This window comes from Drosophila mojavensis, unplaced genomic scaffold (assembly GCF_018153725.1).
Source record: "Drosophila mojavensis isolate 15081-1352.22 unplaced genomic scaffold, ASM1815372v1 contig_16, whole genome shotgun sequence".
NCBI lineage: Eukaryota > Metazoa > Arthropoda > Insecta > Diptera > Drosophilidae > Drosophila > Drosophila mojavensis.
The window spans coordinates 10,505,501-10,520,138 of NW_025318693.1; the positions used below are offsets into that span (position 1 = coordinate 10,505,501).

Genomic DNA, 14,638 nt, shown 5'->3' on the forward strand with positions numbered 1-14,638 from the left:
TAATCAAATTAATCATTTAGTTAATTTGCTCAAACTCTAAACCTCAAAACTTACACGACTCTCAAAAAGGAACTAAATTAAAAATTTACATGACTAAATGACTTTTAAACTGCCGCATATTGAAACCAAGCAAATCGAAAACCGTTTATCTTGTTTAATAACATGGCATGACTGCCAAATAGTGTATGCCAAACTGTTTCAGTTTCATATAAATGTATCTTCAAGCTCATAGGGCTTGTACAGCTAGACCTACATATGTATATACAAACTCACTCGCATAGCAACTGACAACCAGTATACCACCTTAATACCGCGCCGAAAGAGAGACTATTGCGAACAGTAAAAATCACATTTAATGACTTGACAAGCAAACAGAGAGTGCAAGCTCTTGATTAACATTCGCCTCAAGACACACGTGGCGTATGCGTAATATTGATTTTTTCGACCAAAACACTAATTTCTGTGGGCCCGAGTGGGCGCATTGAGCTATATGCATACACACATATACATATACATATACATATACACGCATATATACTAAATTTATTTATTATGATTTATCAATGGAAGGACAAGGACTCAATATCGTCAGTCAGCTGTAATTACCTATTAACATTTACGCATTGTCGCTGAGAGAAAATCGATAGGGTCCGAGCGGGCGTATACTTGATGTTTTATAGCGGTAGGGTGGGGGTTGAGAGTGGGCCGGAGGGGTTGGGGCGGTTAGGCTCGTGTACTCCCTATTTGTTAATCATTAGGCCTGCAGCAGCCGCAGTCCTTTAAGCAAATAACTGACTCAAATTATGCCCCACACGTTCGGGCCGTACAGGCCGTGACCTCGTAAATTGAAGTTTCATTAGGCATTGCCACGCCTCCGCCTCCACGTACACACGCACACACGCACACTTGCAACAGCTGGACGCAACTCTCGACTCGTGCTCGAGCTGTGTCTGTGTCCCGGGCAGAGGCCCAGGCACAGGCAGAGGCACAGGCACAGGCACAGCCACAGGACAACAAGGCAGTGCGTGTAGTTTAATTGGCGCTGTCCTTGCGCTCACTCCCCCTCACTCACTCTCTTCCTCTCTCTCTCTCTATGTGTGTGTGCGCGTTTATGGGCGTGTATTGAGCGAAAGTTTTTGTTACCATAATTATGGCGGCCAAGGTTGCCAGAACTTGGCCAGAACTTTGTTTGTTTGCCCACTCGAAGACAGCGCCGACGACGGCCCCTGTGAAAGGTGTCAAAACTCTAAGGTGTTGCCATATTGATATCGATTCAGAATATGCATATCGAATTTAATTTAATTTAATTATGACATGGCCTCAACATGAACTACAACAGCTCTTGTCATGAGCTTCAAGCTCATATACAATGTATATAGTGATATATGAGCTATAAGAATTTTAGTTTGATAATTGACGAAAAGTAAAATACATAAAGTTAAATTACGAAAAATTAAAACTATTAAAGTTCATTTTAAAAACCTTAATTATAGATCTCTTTATATACTTCACACTTTCAATAATTATCCTGTCGTGAAAAGTTGAATTAAACTTTTCAATCAATTTCAACTTTGCTTAATTTGCCTAATTGAAACGCTCGTAAGCTGAATAAAAAATGAATAAAGTTCTTTTTCCATTTGTCTACAGCTAAGTAATGAGGGCTGTTTGATAAATCAGTGAGCTTCAAATAGTTGCTTTTAAGCTTGTTTTGCCATAAACGAAATGCCTCCATCTATCCAAGTAAGAAGCCTTCCCTTCATCCTATATCATATATATATATCATAATATTAACATATAAACAAAAAGCTAAAGCTTAACAACCAATCTTAAATCATATCATTGTAGTATAGACTATTTGTTTATTTAAATTACTCCAATTATATTATATTTTCAGTATTCTATCAGTGAAGCTAACTAGGTCTCCAAATTCGGACTTAAGAATCATAAACAAAATGATAAAAAATTTCGTTTCCAACTTTTTGACAAAGCACACCTGAAAGAACTAACAGAGTATTATATGCTGCCTCCTTCTCTGGTCCCATCTCTTTCCGTCTCCCATCTCTTTCCGTCTACACCCATCTACTTTCCTCACCGAACACCTACTTCCGGCTACCCTCATCTCCTCCCGTCTATTTCCACCCAATTCTCTCAACATCCATCTACTCCCATCTCCTCCCGTCTCTTCTAGTTCCTTCTTAAATTTCACTTCGCAGATATTGCTTTAAACAACTCAATTTCCCAGCTTAAGCTACGCTCAATTATGTAATTGTCCCTCCTTTTACAGGGTATTCCAACTTAAAAGTGCGCATTAAAAAACATCTGCATTCGCTGTCTGTATTCATGTAATCTATGAGATTGCAGCCATTCGTCAGGCATAAATAATGCAGACAGTCATCAGTCGCCTTTGCGCTGCAGTTGTTGTTGTTGTTGAAGTAGCTGTTGTTGTTGTTGTTGTTGTTGTTGCTGTTGCTGTTGGAGGTAACCCCTTAGGCTCTGCTCGCCATTAGCCTTGTGTGCAATTTTAATGACAAACAAATTGGACGTAGCTGCGTTTACTTTCCGTCTTTTTTTTCGCTCTCTCTCTCCCGCTCTCATTTCGCATATATACATATACATATGCGTGTGTGTGTGTGACTCGTTTTTCAGCAGTGGCGCCCCATTTGACCGCATTTCGATTGGACACACGCGCTCCGACGCCGTCTTACGTGTCAAAGGTTGTGAAATATTTAATGATTTGCGTGCAATGGTCAGGCAGCACCACCCACAGCACCCACAGCACCACTCAAATACCACCTGAGCTACTCACGTGTGTAAAGTAGTAGTAATGCACGGAGGCACCTCGCTCGGCCAGCGCCTGTGCATAGTCGTTGGTGGGGCACGTGAAGAAATGATCCCCGACTGCGCGTCCAATTTGCTGTTGATTCTGATAGCCCGGATTGCCCTCCCAGCTGGTGTACTGCAAAATTCGTGTGCGAAGAGCAGGAAGAGTTAGTCAGTTAAGCTTCAACTATGTATATATAAATGAAGTATATAATATATAATGTTTTAATAAAAGAGCGTGAGTTGTGTATGGAGTCGCCTTAGCGACTCAGTTTCCCAATTGCTCTTAATTGACCCATATTACTAATAGATTACTATAGTTCTGAGGCCCTTTGCCTTGTCTAAAATTGTTACAAAAATATTAAACGGGTGACTTTTTTTTGTTAGCTTAACGCTTCTATCTATTTATCTAGTTTGTACCTTTCAATTATATTTTTATGAGAAAGAGCGAAAGAGAGAGAGAGGGGGAGAGAAAATACGAAAGCTGTGAAAAGTGAATAATGGAATTAGAGCTATTTAGTCCATCTGAGCCGGGTCGTAATAATTTGAAAATTACCATTGTCTAGGCACATTGCCAATAATAGTGAAACGTAAATTTGATTATTGGACTCTACTCTAAAAGGATCAAATTAGAATGGACGAGAGCCAGATTGAAGCAGCGGAGGCATATACACATATGCGTATCATATCTACTACTTATGTAATATTTACTTATATGACTTTCAAGTTAATATAAAACTATTTATATAGTATTTATCTGTTAGGTCTTAGACTTAATATACAATTAAAAACTAACTAGCTAATTAAGCATTGACACTGGGGCCTTTCGTTTCATCTATATAATATATATATTTAATAATCTGATATGCACATTTCTTATGACATCGCATAGCTCTCTATTTAACTAATATAAAATTCCTTTATAAGGTCATCAAAAACGAGAGACAAACAATCGGTCTTCATTCTCCACCTAGTTAGCTAGATTTATTTTTTAAATTTTACAATTATATTATATTATATTATATCTAGTTCAATTTCTATTTTCGACTATTACTTTTGCAACTATTTAATTAAGTATAACTTTAATAAATCATAAAATAATAAAATCAATTCTGACAAATGGGAATATGATTACTGGAGAGGTACACCTACAATCTCTCAATTACTGACTAAATTTGCAGCATAAAAACAAACAAGTTTCTTCTAAGCACTCTCTAAAAAGATCTTCAAGCCAAAGCTTTAAGCGATCTATCTTTCAATCGAGCTGAAATAATCGCTAATAGCTAGCCAACTGCAAGTCTGGCAATGATGTCATCTAATTAGTTTACATCTTCCTCGAATCAGGAAGCAAATTCTAAATATGATTGCAGCTGTGGGAATGGGTAGGGGGGAGGGTTGGCTCACTGCTGGAGCTGCAGTTAGTATCGTGCGATATCTGGCGATTCGCTCAGCTGCAGTTGCAATTCGATTTAATGCGCTGCGCATTTTCTGTGTTTTTGATTAAATTTGCTGCCCCTGCCACACTGCAAACAGAGTGAATAAATTTGCGTAATGCAGTTTCATAGAAGTTGACGTCAGATTTTTAACTCGTTTATGCGGCGACTGTGGCAGAGTGGGAATTGTGGCCAATCGCACTGCAAGAGCTGAAAAGTTTTCTATGCCTCTGTGTGTGTGTGTGTGTGAGTGTCAGTGCGTGTGTGTGTGTGTGTGTGTGTGTGTGTGTGTGTGTGTGGTTAGATTGGGGCACAAGTTGGCTGCAGCTGACAGCAGGGGCAACAAAGAAAGCCAACGATGCGTTTCCCCTTCGACATTGGCATAGGCACATGTCAGATGCAGTGCGAATGTGCTACTGTGTGGACTGTGTGTGTGTGTTTGTGTGTGTGTGTGTGTGTGTGTATTCGTGAGCATTGTTGCTTACCTGGAATATAATAGCCTCGCGCTCCGCCTGCGTGGCCTTACCAAATATATTGTTCATAATCTCCAGATACTTGTCACGTGGCAACGCTGTGGCATCATCCTTATCAAAGTAATCAATGAAATCGTACAGCAAGAAATAGGTGCCTGCAAGAGAGGAGAGAGAGAGAGAGAGATAGAGAACGGGAAAATGTGATTAAAACTTGGCCTAGACAGATATGAAGTAAAGTCTTCATGTTACGTGGGCAAAATCTAAAACAATTGACACTACGATGTGGCCAAAGGGGCGCAATCAACGAGCCGTGCCAAGGACACCAAACGCTGCATTAACCCAAACAACAACAACAACAATTGTCGTCGTCGTTGTTGTTGTTGTTGTTGTCGAGGTGCACAAAAGGGTGAAATAGAATAAACAAAATCAACCACAGCAACAACGGCCTTAACAAGGGCGAGAACAAAGCGTCTAGTTGCCTTTTATTAACTTAATTTTTATGGCACTTGTTGTTGTCGTCGCTTGTTATGTTTACTGTAGCTGCTATTGTTGTTGTTGTTGCTGCTGCTGTCGTTGTTGCTGTTGTGTGTTGCTGCTGGCATTGTCTCTGGCACACTTCAAATACGAACACACTAACGAGCCATAATTGCTGCCTATGAGCCAGTTACAACAGCAAAAACAACAATAGCCAATAGCTGTGTGCGTGAGTCTGGGTGCTATGTGTGTCAACCCACACACGCCCAGCAGCTTCGTGGTCCCAGAACAACGGAAAAGAAGAAGAAAAACAAAGAACAAAAAATTGTTTGCCTGCAAGCAATTTGTTGATGTTTGATTCAATTTTGGCTCAAGCTCCGAAAATTATGCAAAAACATGAGCAAAACGAGCTTTGTTTACGCATTAAATTTAAACAGCAACACACACGCACACACTGAGACACACGCACACACAGAGACACACTCAAACACTTACTTATTCTCAGCGTGTAACATAAATGAATTTGTGTTTGACGCCACTCAAAAATTGATTAAACAATTATGAAGAAATCTTATACACAGTGGGCACAGTGGTTCAGAACTGGGCAAACAGTTGACTAAATAAATGTATTTCAGTCAAATGACTTTATTAGATGAAGACAGAAAAACAGATATAACTACAAAATAATTATTAAACTATATGTTTACTTTTATATATATTTAAATAAATATTCAAATGAGTTTTCTACTTTCAAACTCTTCAAACATAAGGTTGTTGTATTTTCAGCTGATTTTATTTAAGTTTTATTCATTTGTTAAATTTGTTCAGTTAATTATAAATATGTTTGTATTTAGTAATTTTATATGCAACTTGCATGCTTTAACAATTTTAAGTTTTATGCCAAAATTTCCTTTTTTTTTATTTTTCAGGTTAGTAATTTGTTTAAGGTTTTTAATATATATTTAAGTACATATTTCTTTTAACATCCCTACGGTTATTGCGACGAAAATTCTGGTTCGCAGACAAACTTATATGACCAAACTTATACATATTTAATTATTTTAGCCGGTTTTATTACTTATTTTATTATTCTACGATATTTCATTCTACGCAATTTAAGCATCCACAAACAAAAATATATATATTTAGTTATTTTTCGTGATCTTTAGTTAATTATATTCAAGGTCACAAAGACAATTTTAGTTGCAGCAGCTGCAGCGACCAGACATGACGTATACTTAATGCTTAAACAGCCTGGGAACAAGCATTTGGCTAATTCGCTCTAACTTTGCAGTTATATCATATACATATACATATACAAATAAATATATATATATATATATATATATATAAGTTCCACAGCAACGGAAAAAGGTCAAATTGGACACGGAAAGACTTTGAGAGAATCTTAAAATACAAATTTAAATTTATAAATAATTGAGTAATTAGTAAAACTGTAAATCAAACAAAAACAATAGTTCGCAAACGCATCTATAAAGTAATGATGTTATTACCGCCAACATTTTGACCAAGTTAACAGGCAACAACAAACAATAGAATTAAAATGTTTTCATGCAAGCTGCGCATTGTAATCTATTGTGTTTTGTTTCAAATGCTAGATGACCTTGAACTCACAAATACACACACGCACATACAGTCGTAGAGAAACAGTTATATGCGAGCCGTAGCCATCGTTGTGGTTGTGTTGTGGGCACGCACACCTTAGCTAGAAACAGCAACAACAGCAGCGACGGCGACAGAGCACAGTGGCAGGCAGCGGCAGCAGCAGCAGCAGCGCCAGTGGCTGTAATATGCAGCAAAAACAAAAACAATAACACGACTGAAGAAGCAAAAGAGCGAGACGGAGAGCCAGGCAAAGGCGACAGCAGCAGCTGCAAGCAATGAGTGAAAGTGAGCAGAAAAGCGCACGTGTCTGTAGCGCCAGTGCCCCGGAGCCGTGTGTCAGTGCCAGTGCTTACGTTCCTCTATATGTGTGAGTGTGAATGTGTGTGTGAGTGAGTGTGCTTCGGTGCCTGCCGCCTGGAAATGACGAAGCAGCAATGGCAACAAGAAAAACAAAATGAAAGCGAAGCGAACCCAAGAAAAAGGCACAAAAAGCGACCGAGAATCTGTTATACGAAAACAAACCCAACACACACGCACACACACACACACACATGCACGGCGCCATACGCATAGCTCGCGCAAAATGAGAAAGAGAAAGCAAAACGAACGGGAATTTTTTAAGTAGCGCGCGGCATGGCACGAATAATGCGAACAATGCACACAAAGCGTTAACATTACCGTTAGGCCAAGCAAACGCAAACCCAGGCAAACACAAACGCGATAAATGCTGGGAAACGCAGCAGCGGTCGCCGTCGCCGTCGCCGCAAGCGAAATGCGAAACGGACAGAGGCGCTGAAGTAGAAAATACAATGAAAAAAATTAAAAAAAAAAAAAAAAGTAGGAGAAGTAAAGAAGAAAAAAAACGTTGCAATCTTTTCAACTTGAGCGTAGAAAAAAATAAGAAATTACGATTCAATTGAACATTTGCTTTGAGAGCTTAAAAATCAAACGGTATTTAAAGCACAATGCAGCACGCAGCAGGCAAGAGCAAGATGGCAACACAAGTTTCTAGGAATTCAATTGTCCGTGCGAGTGTATCTGTATGAGTGTGTGTGTGTGAATGCCTTGAATGCTGATTAATATGGCTTTCAGTCTTGCATAGATTGAACATAGGGGAAATGATTTTATTTTGAAAGTAATAAGAAAGAATTTTGACGACAAACAATTTTGATTAAGTATTAAGATAAATACTTCTTCTTCATCTTGATAAATTAAATGTATTTAATATTTATGTAGAATAGAAATATTTATGTTTTATACATATGTTTATATATTTAATATTTCACTCCTCATACTTTGGAATTTCATTTAACAGAGAATAAACTTTTTAACTAAATAAATAAAAAATAAATATATTTTTAAATTTAGACTTTTTAGACATGTATTATGTTTTATTATTTGTTTTTTTTTTTTATTATACAATATATTTTTCAATATATATATATATTTTTTAATATAATTTATTTATTAATTTTTCATTATTTATTATTTAATTATTTAAGTGTTCTTTTTTAAATTAATTTTCCAGAAAAAATATTTGTTTTGTATAATTTATTCAAAAATTTAAAATTTGTGTAAAAATAATTTATTTATAATTTAGGTTGCATTCTAAAAATTTTCGTTTTCTATTTTATTTATTTTTAAGCTCTTTAACTTTGGTATCATGTCATGCCTGTTCGAGTAGCAGCACGTGTGCTGCCCCAATCGGCGCGTGGATGCAACATGCCTTACTGTTATTTTCAGCTGCCTGCCGCATCGAACGGTACATGTGTATATATATGTATATACACGTATATATAAATATATTTAAATAATTTATGATGTCGTTTCGCACAGCTGAGCGCCCGCATGATTCCTGCCTGACATTGCCCCCGATGTGACGCCAACTGCCCCAGCCCCCCACCGCTCCCGGGGAGCTTGTTGCGTGCACGAGTCTGACAAGTTTAATGGCAGCTCCAATAGAACGCCCCCACCCCACTCAGGGTTCCGTCAACCCTCTTCAGCTCCTTGCGAATTTCATGCGTGTGAGTCGGGCACAGCTCCATCTTCTGCTGCTCAATTTGGCTACTGCTGCTGCTGCTGTTACTGCTGCTGCTGCTGTTACTGCTGCTGCTTGCAGCTGCGTTGACAAATTCGACTCTAGATTCGAGGTTCTCTTTAAGCTTGCTTGATTTGTGGCACGTTCCGGAGCTGGGGGCAGCTGCCACAAGCCGCAGCCATTACACAAAGTGCATTTTTGTGTGTGTGTGTGTGTGTGGCAGCACAGTACAAAGCCGGGCCAAAACTTGTCCCTAAGCCGGTAATGTACTATGGCTCATAAAGCATTCGAGCAAGCGGCCAAACGGCCAAACGGCCAAGAGGCAACCAGCCACTCCCACCAAACACCAACAACATGAAACGACAACAAAGCATGGCTTATGCGGTGGCATCTACATTAACAATAACAACAACAACAACAACACAAACAAACAAACGAAAATGAAAACAAAAGTAATAAAATCACAAATGGATGCAGCAGCAACAAATGCGACAGCGGGTGGCTGAAATGGGGACAAAGGGTTGAGGACTGAGGGCTGAGGGGCGGCTTGCAACATGAACAAAATGGCGACTGGTTGCAGCCACAGCGAAAATTTGGCACACTGCTGACGTCAGCATCAAAGGCGATGCCAAAAATAAAACTGCAACAATGCCAACGGAGCAGCGCCAGAGCAGGCGGACGGATAGGCTATTGTTAGCTGAAAGTGGACAGAGTGCAGGCGGAACGGGAGAGAGACAGAGACAGAGAGAAAGAGAGAGGGAGAGAGATGGGGTTTACGTGCTGGTTAAAAAACAGTGGACAACAGCTCGAGCTAAGTTTGATTAAGTTGATGTCCACTCTATGAAAAAGCTGCTGAAAAAGTAAGCAACTGCTCAGCTCAAGGATATTTGCAGCCCGAGTTAAAAGAAAGCAAATTCGCTGAAACTGCTTTCAGAGCGGACAAAAAAAAAAAAAAAAAAAAAAAAAGGAAAACTGTTTTTCTAGCTCAGTGAAAAGTTGGCGACATAGCAGAAACATGCTGCAAAAAAACATTTTACTTAACACGAACAAGCTGGGGGTATAGTTTGATAACAGAATGTTCTGAAAGAAAGAGTGAGAGGATATTTAAGGATTTCATTTTTTCCTATCTATTTGTGTTAAGGTTTCTTTTCACTTTCATATTATATAGTACATATAATATATATAATTTAATTATAAATGAATATATATGAGTATATATAATTCGGCTATATATATATATATATATATATTATAGAGCTGAAAGAAGCTCAGCGTGTTTCCAAACAACATTATAATCTATATATACACCGTCCTCCACTCCCTGCATATCTTTCTCTTAGGGAGCCCACAAAAGTATGCTATGAAAAATTGTAAGCTCTTGAGCTCTTAAACTAAACACACACAAACATGGAACACTTTTCATCAAGCACTTCACTTATGAAGAAGCTCTCATAACTCTCAACAATAATCAAATGCGACTCACCCTCATCTCTGACATTGCCCATGAGTATATCGTAACCTTTCAGATCGGCTGTCTTCAGCAGAGTCATCGGATCAGCGGGCAGGAAGGCGCCATCAATGGTCGGCGCCGATGGGAAGCTGAGTATGCCCGAGTAGGAGTTCCACTGCTGCACTGATATGGTCTTGGCATCCACGGCACGCATGCAGGTCATCACGTGGGCGGGATTTGTCTAATCGGACAGTTATTAAAATGGGTTCATTGGGGGACTAGAGGATTGGACTCACCTTCAGCATGGATGCATTGCAGTTGCAGTCGTTGATCAGCGATTTGCCAATCTCGACGGCCTTCTCGGATGTCATGTGGCTCCAGGGCGCATTCATGGTGCCCGACTGCATCATGCCACGCTTGACCACGCCCCTGGTGACCGGCGACATGAGCTGTGCATTCACCGAACTCGAGCCGGCTGACTCGCCAAACAGCGTCATCCATTCAGGATTGCCGCCAAAGGCGTGCGCGTTGTCCTTCAACCAGCGTATGGCCAGTGCCTGATCCCACAGACCCACATTGCCGGGCGCCTCCTCGGCAAACTCTGGCGGCATCTCCGGCGACAGGTGCAGAAAGCCAAATGCGCCCACGCGATACTGAAACGAGGCCACGATCACGTTGCCCACGGCGGACATGATGTCCGCATTGTATATGTCCAGCGTGGCCGATCCGGTCATGAAGCCACCGCCATAGATCCATATCAATATGGGCAGCCCGTTGGTCGTGTTCTGTGGATTGCCATTGTGTATGAGATGATCCGTATCGGTCTGCTTGTTGCCCGAGTGCTAGAATACCAAGAGTGAGGCAGAGAGAAACAGTGTAGTGCTGAGAAAGAGTGGAAGTGAGAGAGAGAGAGACTGCTTACCTCGGCTCCGTTGGCGCCACGCCCATGACGCAAACGCGCCTTCGCTGGCGCCCAAACATTTATATACAAACAGTCCTCGGATACATTGGTATTGGGATTCCAGATCTCCTCGCCAGTGAAGCCCGGAAAGTATTCATAGCTAACGAGTGAAGAGAAAAGAATATGCAATCAGTTGAAAAGCTTTTGATGAAACCGTTTAGAATCCAGTTGACAAATATGTAAGTAAAATATGAAAGTATATATATGAAATAATATATCAACTATGTTTTTAAATGGTTGACGGAGTACAAGTAGTAAAAATAGATCGAGAGACAAAAGTCCCACTCAAGCAGCCTGGCTAGATCTCAGATCTACTAGCTCTGGTACTAGAACTAAAAGAATGCTCAGACTAGATCACGCTCTATATCTGCTAAGCATACTAACTTTTCTTTAGTTTTTTATATCCCTAACCTAGGAATAAATTTTTTTATTTATTTATTTTTTTTTTTTTTTTATATAAATTTCTTTTTAAGCTAAGTTTGAATTTGAGTTAAAGTGGTTTAAGTTGCCTTTAAGCTAACAGAACTCTAATCTGCAATTATTTAATCAAACTTATAATATGTCCCATTTATAAATTGGTTAAATTTTCTTTCCATACGAAAAACTATAATGAAATATATATATACTGAATTTTATCACGGCTTCAATGCTTAAGCAATTTGAGGCACAGTTGAACAGCTTGAATCTTAATCCACTGTTCACAAGTATTATGAACTGGCAAACAGCGTAAAAGACGACCTAGAAAACTGGATTTGGTGCCAACATTTCAGATGCCAAGTTGGGAAAATTGCAACGACATAATTATGATTATATGCAAAGATATAGCTTTAAAATTATGGCCCAAAAAAGAAATAAAATAAATAAATAAATAAAATAAAAATAAAAATAAACTTAAAGCCTTAATTTCCGAATTTCAATGTGTCAGCGAGTAAAACAAATAAACTTTAATCATTTGAAGTAAACATTATCCGCTGCTAAAATGATAAAATAATTTCTACACCAAATGTAAGCTAGTGTCTTGTTCCTTTGTACACTATTCAATAAAAATCTTGTTAAATAAAAATACTTAAATGTAAAACAAATATGAAGTGAGTAATATATATATATATATATATTTTTTTTTTTTTACCGGCATATTAGAGCTTTTTACCTAAATTATTAAATTACTTCAGCTTATCAGAGCTGTTAACTACATCAAAGGCAATTCATACACATTTATATGTATTAATTAGATTTCATCGCAGATTACATACGAATTTCGCACAAGCAATTTCTTTAAGTGTAATTCGTGCCAATTACGAGCAACAACAAAAAATGTAACCAGCTGTGTTATTTATTTTTATTTGCACTCTTCTGATTTACCTGTTTTACTATTTCTGTGCCATTTTTCGAGGGCACACACAAGTCCATAAACCAGCACACATACTCACACACGCAGGCCGACACCCACACCCACACGCACACACACTCACACACACACACACACACTCGTAGTCAGATGACTTTAGCTACATAGTTCGTTTGCCCTATAAATGTTGAATTCTTTCGAATCGATATATAAATGTATATACATACATATATACACACATATACAGGCTGGACGATACGCATAGTGGTGTGTGTTTGTGTGTGTGGTTCAATATATTCATATCCGTTTAGCTCGCCTTCTGTAGGTGTGTTTGGTTTCGTGTCAATTGAAATTAACTTTGGCACTTCGCATAAAAAGTAATTTATAACAAACCGGAAAAGGCGATTCTACTCTGTCATCGCTTTTCTCATTCTTTCCCTATCTCTATTTGTATCTCTGTATTTGTCTAATTTCCGTTAAGCTCTACACGCACACACACACAGGCACACACTCGTTATGTTACATTTGAGCGTGCGGCAAACGAGTATGGCTTTTGAAATTCATTAGACTGATTTGTGGCTGGTAGGAAGTGGCTTTAGTTGAGGCTAATTGATTTATGTATGTTAAGTAAAAGACAACATATGACTAGGCTAGTCGCTCTATTAAGTACACTCCGTATACCCGAAATTGATATAATATACTTGAAGCATGCTCCTCTCCCCGCCCACCAAATGCTAGCCTGTTAACTTGCTTAAGCATTCCGAATATATCGACCAAACTGTGGGTTTTCTTTTTCAACGGGCAAACGGGCTTCAAAGTGTTGGCAGTCAACTAATGGAGACACTCTATACTATATATGTATCACCTAATCAAATATACCTGTGTCAAACGAATGCCAATATATATGTATATAGAGTGTATTTATTAGCTCATTCGATTTCTGCAGGCAGAAATTTTGGAAGGAATTCAATTCAATATCTTCGTCGACTTAATTAAAAGACAACAGTTTATTAGTTGTCAATTCTTATATTTTTCTTTCATATCTGTATTTTTTTTTTATATATAGAATCAGTGCTTAATTAAGTCTGAGAGCTGCGTTTAAAATTTTAATCATTTATTTGAGTTTTCAAAATGCTGCCCTGCTCCCTGGGACATGCGTACCAGGGACAATGGGTAATGCAAAAGGTAGCTGCTAGCTACGTTGCAAGACTCGAAGGTTACCCAAACCCTTTGGCGAGAAGACTTAACAAAGCAGCCAGAAAAAGAAGACTCAAGAAGTGCAGACCTCCCTGCGAAATTCCTATAAAAAAAAATTATAATAATAAAAAATAAAAAATGCTGCCCTAAAAAGTATGATATATATATGTGGCCACTTTGCTTTGATACCCGCTTAGCTCTTCAGACTTATTTTACTAATGAATAATTCTATATTAAAATGAATATACAAGGTGTGTGTATATATTTTTTTTTTTTTATAAATAATTGTATAGCTGTTTTATAAAGGAGAAGAAGACGTATATAAGTATAACTTTGAACATGAAATATATTAAGCTAATCTTGAGAAATGGAAATTGTTGTATATATTCTAATCTGCTAAATGTGTGAATAAATAACTGAACCCCTACGGGGGGCGTGGTAAAACGCCAAACGAACAATCTATCTATTCATCTGTATATCTACCTATCATCTATCAAAAATTAATTAAATGTATATATCCACCTGTCTGTCTGTTTGTCTGTCTATCCATTTATCTATCGATCTATATATCTATATATCTTTTTATATATCTATCGATCTATATAACTATCGAACTATCTTTTTATCAATCTTTATATGTATGTACCTATCTATCTAAATATCTAGAAGTTAGACTCTATCTATATATCAATAAAGATTTCATTTATTTTCCCAACCGAATTTGGGACATTTTGAATAGGTTACACTTTGAGTCCTCAACGCTGCGTATGCATCAATCCCATTTTCAGTTGGAATGTTGACATTTTGCTATTCACAAT

At 38.3% G+C, this 14,638-nt stretch overlaps 1 protein-coding gene across 2 annotated transcripts in view; it reads right to left on the minus strand.

Moving 5' to 3' along the window:
• LOC6572793 (acetylcholinesterase) overlaps nt 1-14,638 on the minus strand; it is a 49,677-nt gene that overhangs the window by 16,114 nt on the left and 18,925 nt on the right. For both annotated transcript variants that reach the window (XM_015166596.3, XM_001998863.4), the window contains exons 3-7: nt 11,237-11,375; nt 10,611-11,156; nt 10,348-10,555; nt 4,739-4,881; nt 2,807-2,956 (exon numbers count right to left, since the gene is read on the minus strand). In XM_015166596.3, coding sequence (XP_015022082.1) covers nt 2,807-2,956; nt 4,739-4,881; nt 10,348-10,555; nt 10,611-11,156; nt 11,237-11,375 — 1,186 coding nt within the window. The remainder of the gene's footprint in view (nt 1-2,806; nt 2,957-4,738; nt 4,882-10,347; nt 10,556-10,610; nt 11,157-11,236; nt 11,376-14,638) is intronic.